Raw genomic sequence first — 13,480 nt, 5'->3', positions numbered from 1 at the left:
AGGCATCATATAGAAGATTTATACTGCGCACAAGGAAAGAAGAAAAATGTCGTGCACTAATTCACAATGCGGATAAAAGTGTGTCGAGTGATCATGACAGATGGTAATTGAAGAGGACTGTGACAAAAAGCTGTAAAAGTCACTGCAGAACTAATATCACACTTGTGAACCCTATCACCACCAAAACAACACAAAGGAAGCTCCGTAAATAGGGAAATGCAGGATGAGCTGTAATTCCAAAACCATTCATCAGTGATGCAAATGTCCGTAAGAGGAAAACGTGGTGCCGAAGCCATAAAACCCGAACAGTGGAGCAATGGATGGATGTCATTTGGTCGGATGAGTCTTGTTTCACGCTATTTCCAACTTCTGGCCAAGTTTATGTCTGAAGAGTGAAACGTGACAGGGGTTCAGTGATGATTTGGACAGCCATATCATGGCACCTATGGTTACTCTCGAAGTTTGCATTAATGCCAATGATTTTATGCCCATTTTATCTGATGAGGATGATCCCATGGTACAGTGTTTGTTCCCAGTGGTGATGCTGTGTTCCAAGATGACAGGGCCCTGCTTACACAGCCGGCATAGTCCAGGACTGGCCTTATGAGCATGAGAATGAATTGTTTCTCTCCTGGCCACCACAGCCACTAGATCTTGACAATATTGAGTCTTTGTGGTCTGCTTTGGAGAGAAGGGTGTGCGATTTATATCTACCTCCATCATCATTGCCTGAACTTGGCAATATTTTGCAGGAAATGTGATATAAGATTCCATTGAAAACTATAGAGGACCTTTGTTTACCCACTCTGAAGCGACTGGAATGCCAAAAGGTTTCCTACTCCATATTGGGCATGGTGATGTGTTTTTGGTTTTTCCATATTTGTCTGCCTCCTATGAATCACAACAATAAACCTCTTCAGAATATGCTATTCCTCTTCTGTAGTGTCTTCTGCTGAAGTTTTTTTGACCATCTCCGTAACATTCTTGCACTTATCAAATGATCCTGTGATGTAACATGTTGCTCTTTGTTGAATTTTTTCTCTCTCTTCTATTAATCCACCTGGCAAGGATCCCAGACTGATGAACAGTACTCAAAACCTATGTTTTATGGCTGGTACCATTTCCAGTGGTGTGTCACCAATAGTGTAATTGAGAAGTATTGTATTTCTTCACCTACTACTATGTATGCATGATATGTTGCATTTATCTACCTTAAGGGTCAACTGCCAGTACTTGGAGTGACAGTCTTCAGGTCTTCCTGTGTTTCGCTACAGGCTTTTGGCATAATAGTCTGACTGTAGACAACAGCATAATTTGTGAACAGCCTCACTGAACTTCTGAAATTATCCACTTGATTGTTCACATATATTATAAATGTTACTGACCTTGTAACACTTGCTTGGGGTACTCGCAAAATTAACTGTGCATCATTTAATCCCAGTGAGAACACTATATTGCTTTGCCTTTTCTAAGTCTTCTGATCCAGTTACAAATCTGATCTGTTACTTGGTAAGCTCATAATTCATTCACTAAGTGGCAGTATGGTGTTGTACTGAATACTGTCTGGGAATTACGGGCCATCTCCAGACGTGTCTTCACTGGTCATCCGGACTCAGTTTGAAGAGGTGCTCAGAACTGAAGACAGTTCTACTCCAGTTAATGAGATTCCAAGTCGAAAATGTCCCTGGACAGCGGTGGAATGCCCACCTGACTGGCGCCCATCATGCCGCCTGACAACCATGGGTGATGATCTGGGGTGCCATTTCTTTTCATAGCAGAACCTCTTTGGTTGTCATCTGCTACATCCTTACAACACAGTTGTACATCGACAATATTCTACATCCCGTTTTGTTGCATTTCATGGCAAGCCATCCTGGGCTTGCAATTCAGCAAGATGATTCCTGCCTGCACACAGTGAGAGTTTCTACTGCTTGTCTCCATGCTTGGCCGGAAAGGTCACCAGATTTCTCCCCATTTGAGAACATTTGGAGCATTATGGACAGGGCCCTCTAATCATCTCAGGAGTTTGAAGATCTGATGTGCCAGTTCGATAGAATTTGGCATGATATCCCTCAGGAGGACATCCAACAACTCTATCAATGATTACCAAGATAAATAACTGCTTGCATAAGGGTTAAAGGTGGACCAACATATTAGTGAATTGGTCAGTTTGAAAAGCTCTGTCTCTTTAATAAATTGTCCAATTTTTCTGAAATTTTGAACATTTTTTGTCTGTACATGTATATCACATGTACTGATTTCCATCCCACTGGGATTATTCCTTTGTATATTTGGGGGTGTAAGACATTATCCACACGAATTGGTTCTGTTACTAACTTCTCAAAGCATTTTTCACAAAGAAGTTGTAATTAAATCCCTCTCAAATTCCTGTACCTGGCACTAGATTTAATCACATGACTCTCCTATTCTATAGCTGGTAAGTTGAAACCTCCCCTCTAATGCTATAATCTGATGAGTGAAATTACAATATTTATTAATTTTTTTTCTTAAATGATCTGCCCCACAGTGCCTTGTATGCTTAACTCCTCCCACATTATTTTACAACCAAAATTTGTAATATCCTCAGTAGATATTATTGAACTCCTTGTGTCAATAAATATGCCACCACCGTAGTTATCTAGCCTTCCCCTGTGATACATATGCAGTCTGAATTTAATATTTCACTGCTGTGCGATTCTGGTTTCAGCCCGCTTTCTGTTTGTAATACTGTGTGGGCATTATTAACTCATAAGCAAGACAAATTCTGGGACCTTTCTATGGATGATCCTGCAGGTTACTAATACCATATTATCATATTCTCTTTCTGATAAGCAAGGACAAAAGTATTCATCCAAGTGTAACATGAGTGATCCTTCTCTGATTATGGCAGGTAACTCATCATTGACCCTGTGGAGGAATCAGCCTAAAAATACCCAGTTGGCAAGTCACATTCGAGTAGCTGCTTCCTTTGTGTAAAGCACACCTAACCTATTTGAGGGGTACAGTTCTCCGCCTGATAGTGGAAAATGAGAAACTTGCATCCAAGATAGTCATACAGTTGCTTGAGCCTCTAGTTTAGGCCATTCTCTCAGCTCGAAACCAGAGGATTGCAATCAGTACTGGATGTGATGCTGCAAACAGTATTTCCATGTGTGTGGCTAAATTCTGTTTACCATTTCAACCAGCCATCCAATAGAAAGGACAGACAGACTCATAACCCAGGTTGCAAGTGTCATTAATGCTGACAGGAGGTACAGTTTGCAGCTGGTTGCACCCAGTAGGTTCAGGCGACCAGAGCCACCTCCACATATTGGACAATACTTCCAGGCAGACTGAGTGCACCCTGTTCTTCTTTCCCAATGTAGCTGCTGTTCCCCAGAGGCACTCTATTACCCACTTAATATTGGAATACCCAACGACCAATGTACGTGTACTCTGTGCTTGTGTAAACTTGACTGGAAAATTGGCTACTGGCCCAACAAACGAGGTGTCCTGTACTGGCTCAGATGTGTTATCAGCACTGGGCAGCACCTCATAACTGTTGCTATGGCTCAAGGTCATAGCTTGTGCACCCTGTTCCCACATTCACTTTCTGCCCAGAGACACGCAATCCCACCTGTCCACGACTCACTCTCAAGTGAGGACAAACTGGTCAGATATTACACACTGGAAAATGGTGACATGGGGATTACAGGGGCACCAGAGTCATCACAGCATTCTCTACAGGTGCTCCAGCATCGCTGCACCTTAGGGTAGTAGCCTGAAGCCTATCAGCCAGTGCAAATGCAGCTTCTCAATGTTTCTGGGCAGTGGTCAATTCACCCTGTGCCTGTACAACACAAGCATAGTCTCGAAAGCCACATAAAAGTGTGGAGAGGACAATATAATAACCAAGGCAGTCAGAAGTTGAGAAACTACAAGCAGACTGCAACAAGAGGTCAAGCTACCCTACTTTGGTGCTGATGAAAGTGGCTGTAGAACTTCATAGCTGTAGCTGATGCAGCTCATGCTTTACTGAAAAGATTCTGCTTTGACAATATCCATCTACCGGGGAAAACTTGGAGATGCTATCAGTCAAGCGCACAATTTAAGTGTTATCCACTTTGTTATTGGTTTGGATCTCGAGGTAGGTTTTCTTCACAGTTGAATTTACACTTACATTGTGACTGATTTGGTGCCATAATAACACATTACACATTTGGGAGTAGTTAATGTACTTTGATTTGGTCAGTCTGATTGGAATTCTCAAATGCTTGATAATGCATGTTTATTACATATTAAATAAGTGTGTAATTTAAAGATTAATGTCTGTTATTAGTTGCTAATGCTTTTGTCAATTGAGTGAGAGATATCAACCATATTTTTAGATTTATGAATCTTATCAAAAGTTCTTTCTTTATTTATTTATTGTTGTCAATATGTGCATTATTGTTGTTTCAGGGGTTCAAACAGTAATGAGGAAAAGATAAACCTGGAATTCTCAGAGCATGAGGCTGAAACTGATAAGGATATTTTTGAAGTTCAGCAGAAAAGGAAAGAGAAACTGCCACAGATGTGGGATGTTTTTGAAAAGCATGGTTCAAATTCTATGGTAACACACCGGCGATACATAATCAGCAAGGCAGCATTTTCTTGTTCATTGTGTGGCCAGTGTTACAAACTCGCAGAAGCATTATCTGGAGACACTACTGACAATAATGGAGCTGGTGTTGAGTTCCGAACATTTGCTTGTAGTATATGTGGCAAAGTTTTTCCTCGCCGAAGTTCTCTAAAACGACATCTGTCATTGCATGGAGATGTAAAACCATTTCCTTGCCATTTATGTGGCCGAGCCTTTAACAGAAAGGAACATTTGTCGAGACACACTCTTTCTCACACAGGTGGGAGGCCTTATAATTGTGACATCTGTTCGAAACCATTTACAAGAAAAGAACATTTGGCAAGGCATCGAAACATTACTCATTTTTCAGAACTGCATCCTAATAAAATTTTTGTGACTGCAGGGTCTTCAACTGAAAATATTAAGAAGGAATCAGAAGACAGTAGGACAGACCAGCCTTACAAGTGCAATTTCTGTGGACAGTGTTTTTCTGAAGATGAGCACCTTATCAAACATCAGGAAAATGAACACTGGCAAGTGACAGCTAGTAGTATGAAGGAGACCATCTTGCGACCTTACATTTGTACTGTGTGTCATAAGAGATTTACTCGCAAAGAACATTTAGTCAGACATCATAAAATCCATGAGAAGCATTATACTAGTGTTCAGAGAACAGATTTGTCTGTATCCCTAATGAAAAACCGTACATTTTGCATTGACATGCAGGGAATGGAAATCAGAGGCTCAAGCAGCTGTCCTCTGCCGAAAGTTGCAAGTATTGACACGGAAGACATTTAGGCTAGTTTTCCCTATTCTTCTCAACTATCATGAAGTATGGACTGTTGCAGGGAGAGCACATTCACTGATTTTCTTTTAGAATGAATTAAAAATTGCTGTTCATTATAAATTTCATCTTTTTAGTAACATTTAAATTAGAGCAAAGGTTCTGGTTGATTGGAGGTTTTAGGTAGACAGATTGATTTGTGTGTTTGGATAATTGTCACAATGCCTGTAGCCTAGCTTCAAGTACTGGTCTGGCATACAGTTTTAATTTGTCATGAAATTTTGTTATTTTAAAACAGTTACCAGGTTAGAGAAGCATGCATCAGTTTAAGATTATTATAACATTTTCCCACTGTCCTCTATCATGTCATAAGCAGTTGACCTTGTATCCCGGACACTTTCCTTTCTCACATATACCTCATACTTCTCACCTTAATTACACTTTTCTCCCCCTCTCCATCACACATTGCTTACTCAATCCCTACCTCCCCCTCCTCCCTTCTTCCATTCCCTTCCTTCCTCCTTCCCTCCCCTTCCTCCTTCCTTCTTTCCTCTTTCCCCCTCCTTCTCCTCCCTCTTCCATCTCTTTACATTTCCTTCCCGACTCCCTCTCTCCCCATAGTCCATCCCTCATTCCTTCCCTTCCTACCAAGCAAGGTGGGGCATGGACTCTCATTGGGAAGGACAATGGCTCAATATGCATCCAGCCATCCAAATTTAGGTTTTCTGTATTCCCTAAATCGCTCCAGGCAAATGATAAGATGGCTCCTTTGAAAGGATGCAGCCAATTTCCTTCCCCATCTTCGAAACATTCAGAGTTTGTGCTCCATCTTTAATGACGTCTATGTTGACTGCACAATAACCACTAATCTTCCTTCCTGTGTCCCGTACTGACTCCCCTACTCCACTCCCTCCATTTCTCTCTCTCTCTCTCTCTCTCTCTCTCTCTCTGACATACTCAACTACCACCATCCTACACATACCCTCTCTCTTCGAAACACCTCTCTCACCTCCCTGTAATCATACCTTCCTCGCTCCAGCTTTCTTCCCCATTTCCTTTCTTCCATTTTCCCTCTCTCCATTACAGCTCCCCTCTTTCTCTCAGTTAAATTTCCCATCATCCTTTACACTTTTTTCCTTCAGTTACACATCTCAAATTACGATTTCATTAAAGCACATTGTGTGAACGATTGATTTATTTTACTCATGTGGCTCAGGCCCTTATAGTGGACACCACTGTGAGTGTGAGGTGTGTAACTGTCTTGTATCGGCAACTGTAATGATAAGTGTGTAGTGTAGTGTAGTGCTCACCCCTTATACCCTCCTACTTCCACCACAGGGCCTATACCCATCCCAAGTACTCCAACCATCTCCACTCTTCCCTCCTCTTATTCTCCCACCTTCCTGTTGTTTCTTTCCCCTCCATACTCCATCTCTCAACCCCCTCCCTCCCTTTCCCTCTCCTCCTCCTCCTCCCCCCCCCCCCCCTCTCTCTCTCTCTCTCTCTCTCTCTCTCTCTCTCTCTCTCTCTCTCTCTCTGTCTGTCTGTCTCTCTCTGTGTGTATTACTCCCAATACCCCAGTTTATATTTGCAATGATATGGCATGCACAGTGTTATTATACATTTGTTATACTTCTTATTCTTTAAACTGACAAAATGTAGCATATGTAAAACTTAATTTTCTTTTACCTGGAAGGTTTGTTCTCTTAGTTCTTTGTACTTGTCTGTAGATATACTTTTCATTTCCTTTTGTAATGATCTTTAATTGTTTGTAGCTTCTATTCAAATTTTGAATGCTTAATGTATTTAGTGAAGTAAATGTACTTGACTATATGCTTTCCATATTAATTTGGCAAGGACTTGTATTAAACAAAATGTCTTCTTCAGTGTGTGTTTACCTTCTCATTCTGCGCATGTAATGGCAGAAAAGACACACTGTGACATATCAGGGTGAAGTAAATGTTAAATTGGGACCAAATTCAGTGTTGCAGCATTGTGAACAATTATGTATCTCATGTATGCATGGGTGACCTCTAGCCCATTGTAATGTTGTAGTCTGATTGGTTATCTCTACAGAAAATACATGCCTACCTCATTAAGGAGTGGTAAATTTGCATAGGTACGTTTAACGTAGAAAGGACTATGTGGTTAAGAACAGAAGAATATATTCAGTGTTAGGGGTATTTCACTGCTTCAATATAGGGACTGAAGATGCAGAAATTGTATTATGCATTTAATTATTATTTAAATGTTATTTTTATTGTTTGATAGTTTAAAAATGTTATTGACTAGTTTTTGTAATAGAAACTGTTGTGCAATATTGTCTGTATGTATGAATTTTATTGTTTGTTAGCAGAGATGTAGTACTTTTGGTGTCTTGTGCATTGTTATTAGACCTGTGTCTTTCCAGTTCACTTCAAAGTTTCCTTCACCAAAAGCTCCAAATTGATCCTGCCACCATCTTACTTTTGCTGTTCTCCGACAGACAGCGTCCTGTTTAATGGTATTAAAATGTTTGTTGCCAGCAGCTCAAATATCCATTAGTGTAGTGGAGTTTCATGCCATCTGTTTCCTATGGACTTGTCATACTTTTTTGTTTAATATTGCTTTTCTTTTTAGCTTGGAATCTCACCTAGCTCACTGTGTAGAGAATGTCACTCTATTTTTAGAAAACAGAGTCATGATTGCTGAAATTCAGCATATGTCAATGTTTCATTCCTAAAACTAATATATTGGATGATGCAACACTTTTATTGTATCATTTTCCACATTAGATTAAAAGAAATAGTAATCCCACATTTGTGATGACCTAGGCTACAGAATGTAGGTGTAAGGATAACACATACAATAGGTGTTAATGTGATCGTGACAACAATTACTATATCTATTGTGGCAAGTTCAATGTATTTAGTATATCATGAATACTGTTAAAATGAGCTGCCAGCATTCATTTTTGAAAATGTTTTGTTGAAGGTGTGATTGATATTCAGTAACTTGCCCACTTTCAAGTGGCTGCACTTCATTTTACTAGATTGTCAGTATTAACAACATGTTGTATGCTGTTGTGTTGCAGTGCGAGTTTGGTAACCTCTCAGTTTGGAGACACACACACACACACACACACACACACACACACACACACACACACACACACACACACACACACACTGTTTGTGACAAAGAACATCAGAATGCTACTAGTCACTTCACAGAGCAGTTAACATGTGCTTTACAAACAATATTTTATAAACTTTTATAATTTGAGGAATTATGTCACTGTAGAGTTTCATGAATTGGTGACGGTACTTTCTGTATTTGACTTTGACTTTGTTTCATAGTGTTACTATTTATTAAAATATATATTTTGTATTTCAGGAAGTTTATTGTATACATTATGTGGCAGAAATATATATATATATGTATATTGTGCTTTTTAAGTACTATTGTGTCAATGTATCTGGTGGCCTCCTATTTGTGTACAATGTGATAAGACTGATTTTTTGGGATTTTTTATCATTTCTTTAACTATTAATGAACTTCCCACCTTTAGCATTCTCTAAACAAACGCACACACGCACACACACACACACACACACACACACACACACACACACACACACACACACACTACTGTCAATTGACTAGTTATGGAAATCTGGAGAGAGGACAACATTTTGTTGAACATTCTCCGTAGTTCTCAGTGACCAGCCAACAAAATATGTTCAGTTATTCAAAAGTTAACATGCACAATTTGCCTGGGGGAAGAAGAGTAATGTGGTAAACGCTGGGAAACCACCATTAATTAAATCTTACTCATGGACAGTTCATCATGACAAGAACATTTTTGTAATCTGCACCAGATATCAGCTGCTCTGAAACTCCACATTAGTATTCAGTTTACATGTGTAGTGACCTGTCCATATGAGAATTGATACAAACATTTGGAGCAAATTTTGCCAAACTGTCTCCTGCCAGAACTTTCCAGATGACTGACTTTCATTGTTTGCTAGAAAATCTGAAAAACAATTGTTTTAGCATTTGAGTGAACACATTAAATATTCTCAAAATATATTATAAAAGAAATGAAGATACATGGAAGTGTATCAAGATTCATTCAGTTACTTGCTGCTAGCTCCCTTTATGTAACAGGAAAATTTTTATTATTTTTAAATATTTTTCCATTTTTGTAGATAATAGGAAATGTTGAAGCCTTTCAGAGCCAGAATTTGCCAAATTGAGCATTACAGTTTTATTGCTTTAAGTTAAATATGGACTGAAATTATAAGTGACATTATAGGCTTTGAGGGTAAAATTGTACTTTTCACCTGCAGATACATTATACTATTGCTTACTGATATTCATCTTGAGGGTAATGCTCCGTTTTTGTACCTCTGTTTGCTTTCAAGTAATTAAACGCAGTTTTCTTTGTCTTTCACTAATACATCTTTCAATGAGGTTTCACCAACATCAGTGAGGTTTTTTTTCTCTCGTAATAGCACACACTGTCATTCATGTAGCTATCTGTTATCTGCAGTGTAATTGATAAGTTGGTACAGTTTGTCATCTTCATTTTTCTGGTTTTCCTCATTGTTGTGACTCTGTGAAATTGTACTCGTAAGCACTCACTGTATCACTGTTTACTCAACACTCAACTATATGAACAATATAATTAACAAATTACTCTCATTATAATCAGTAAAAGGAATGCAGAAAGCTGTGCTATATAATTCAACAGCTGTAGACGTAATTTGTATGAGTTGTGGAAATTCATTGAGTTCTACAATATTCAATATTAAGTCCACTGTTTCTTCTCATGTATTTAATACATGTTGAGCAGAATTTGTTCTTTTTACTAGTTCCACAAGGATTATAATTGATCCCCAATAGACATAACAGTAGAAGATACTGTTAATTAAGTGCTTAAAAGAATTATTGACTGGATTCCTTCAAATGGTGACCCAGATAAAAAAAAGCCATGTATTTAATTTGTTCAGTTTCCCACAATGAAGCATATGACACCAACAATAAATTTAAAGAATAAGCAAGCTTTATTGAGTTTAGCAGGACCTTTGAACTTTTTGGGGTGCACATGGTTACAAGAATTTAAACTGTAAAAATAAATTTAGTTTTGCAACCACCTCAGTTCAGCCGCCACTGTCATTGAGTCATTAAGAGAAGCATATTATTAAGTGAGTGTTCTCATCCAGAACTATATTTTGGGGTAAGTCGTCTTGAAGAAAAACTCAACATGTTTCTAAAGTAAGCCACAAATGTGTGTGTTGCTCACCCATAATCATCTTATAGAGAATTGTTTAAGGAATTATATGTATATTCCACTCATAAAATTTGTTATAAATAATTCACTACAGTTCAGAAGAAATAGTGACATCTATAATTATAACACTAGACACATGACATTTATGTCTCTTAATTAAAACTGACTTTACCTGAGAAATGTGTGAATAATGCTGATATCAAAAGCTTGAAGCATGTAGGATGGAGGGACTGATGACCGTGTAGTCTGGTCCCTTTAACCCCATGAATCCAATCCAGTCACAATTTGAAATCACTTACATAGTGATATTAAATGCTTCCAAGATAAAAAAAAAAGCTAAATTTGAAAGTAAGCCAAAAGTTGCTTCAGGGCAAGTCCTATTTCATACAAGAATTTTTGTTTCGAAAGATGAACCATGGACCTAGCCATTGGTGGGGAGGCTAGCGTATCTCAGCAGTACGGATCGCCGTACCACAGGTGAAACCATAGCAGAGAGGTATCTGTTGAGAGACCAGACAATTGTATGGATCCTGAAGAGGGGCAGCAGCCTTTTCAGTAGTTGCAGGGGCAACCATCTGAATGATTGACTGATCTGACCTCGTAACATAACCAAAATGGTCTTGCTGTGCTAGTGTTGCTAACAGCTGAAAGCAAGGGGAACTAAAGCCATAATTTTCCCAAGGGCATGCAGCTCTACTGTTTGGGCAAATGATGAAGGTATCCTCTTGGGTAAAATATTCCAGAGGTAAAACAGTCCCCTCATTCGTATTTCGAGGCAGAAACTACGCAGGATGATGTCTCATCAGGAGAAATGAAACTGGTATTCTGCAGATCAGTGTGTGGAATGTTAGATGCCTTAATTAGACAGATACATTAGAAAATTTAAAAAGGGAAATGAATAAGTTACAGTTAGATATTGTGGGAATTAATTAAATTCGGTGGGAGGTGAAACAGGACATCTGGTCAAGTGAATATGAGGCTCTAAATGAAAATCAAATAAGCATAATGCAGGAGTAGGTTTAATAATGAATAAGAATGCAGGTAAGTTGCCATGAACAGCATAGTGAAGGCATTATTGTAGCCAAGATGGACATGAAGCCCACACCCACCACAGTAGTACAAGTTTATATGAAAACTAGCTCTGCATATAATAAAGGGACTGAAGAAATGTATGAAGGGATAAAAGAAATTATTCAGATAGGTGAGGGAGATGAGTATTTAATTTGGTAGTAAGAAGAGAAGGAAAAATTTTAGGTGGATGTAGACTGGGGGAAAGGAATGAAAGAGGAAACCACCTGGTAACAATCTGCACACACAACAATTTAATTATCACTAATGCCTGGTTTAAGAATCATGAAAGAAGGTTGTCCACATGGAAGAGACCTGAAGACACTGGAAGGTTTCAAATTGATTGTATAATGGTAAGACAGAGATTTAGAAAACAGATTTTAAATTGTAAGACATTTCCAGGGGCAGATGTGGAGTCTGACCACAATTTATTGGGTATGAACTGTAGATGAAAGCTGAAGAAATTTCAAAAAGGTAGGAAATTGAGGTGGATAAGTTTGAAAGAACCAGAGGGGTTGGGTTGTTTGGGGGAGGAGACCAGACAGTGAGTTCATCGGATTAGGGAAGGAAGTTGGCCGTGCCCTTTCAAATGACCAACCCCGCATTTGCCTGGAGCGATTTAGGGAAATCACAGAAAACCTAAATCAGGATGGTCGGACGCGGGATTGAACCGTCGTCCTCCCAAATGCGAGTCCAGTGTGCTAGTCAATGTGTCATCTCGCTCGGTAGAACTAGAGGTTGTTGAGAGTTTCAGAATGAGCATTAGACAATGACTGACAAGAACAGGGGAAAGGAACACAGTAAAAGATGAATGGATAGTTTTGAGAGATGAAATATTGAAGACAGCAGAGGATCAGATAGGTAAAGAGACAAGGCCAAGTAGAAATCCTTGCATAACATGCATAATGAGTTCAAATGGAAGATCAGCTGTAAGCAAAGAAGGAAAAGCTGAAGGGTGGACGGAGTACATAGAGGTCTGTACAAGGGAGATGAACTTGCAGGCATTGTTATAGAAACAGAAGGGGATGTAGATGAGATGGGAGACATGATACTGCAAAAATAATTTGAAAGAGCAAAGTCAAAACAACGCCCAGGAATAGATGAGATTCTGTCAGAACTACTGATAGGCATGGGAGAACCAGCCGTGACAAAACTCTTCCATTTGGTGTGCAAGATGTATGAGACTGGCACAATACCCTCAGATGTCAAGAAGAATATAATAATCCCAATTCTAAAGGAAGCAGATGCTGACAGTTGTGAATATTACTGAACTATCTGTTTAATAAGCTGTGGTTACAAAATTTTCGCGAATTCTTTACAGAAGAATGGAAAAACTGGTAGAAGACAACTTCAGGGAGATCAGTTTGGATTTCAGAGATATGTAGGAATGCGAGGCAATACTGGTTCTATGACTTCTCCAGGAAGATAGGTTAAGCATTATAGCATTTGTAGATGTAGAGAAAGCTTTTGGCAGTGCTGCCTGGAATACCATCTTCGAAATTCTGAAGGTAGCAGGGGTAAAATATTGGCAGCCAAAGACTTCTTACAACCTGTACAGAACTCGGATGACAGTTATAAAGAGTGGACGGGCATGAAAGGGAAGCAGTGTTGATGATGTTTGGTTTGTGGGGTGCTCAACTGCTTGGTCATCAGTGCCTGTACAATGTCCAAATCTTTACACAGTCCAATTTTAGCCACATTCATGAATGATGATGATGAAATGATGGGAACAACACAAACACCCAGTCACCAG

General features: G+C 39.1%; 1 protein-coding gene across 1 annotated transcript in view; it reads left to right on the top strand.

Moving 5' to 3' along the window:
* LOC124722102 (zinc finger protein 257-like) overlaps nucleotides 1-8,754 on the top strand; it is a 94,611-nt gene extending 85,857 nt beyond the window's left edge. The window contains exon 5 of the mRNA XM_047247300.1: nucleotides 4,441-8,754. Coding sequence (XP_047103256.1) covers nucleotides 4,441-5,398 — 958 coding nt within the window. The 3' untranslated portion in view covers nucleotides 5,399-8,754. The remainder of the gene's footprint in view (nucleotides 1-4,440) is intronic.
* Nucleotides 8,755-13,480: the final 4,726 nt, after the last annotated feature.

This window comes from Schistocerca piceifrons, chromosome X (genome assembly GCF_021461385.2).
Source record: "Schistocerca piceifrons isolate TAMUIC-IGC-003096 chromosome X, iqSchPice1.1, whole genome shotgun sequence".
Lineage (NCBI taxonomy): Eukaryota > Metazoa > Arthropoda > Insecta > Orthoptera > Acrididae > Schistocerca > Schistocerca piceifrons.
Note: the sequence above shows the minus strand (reverse complement) of the source record. Positions and strands in the feature narration are given on the sequence as shown.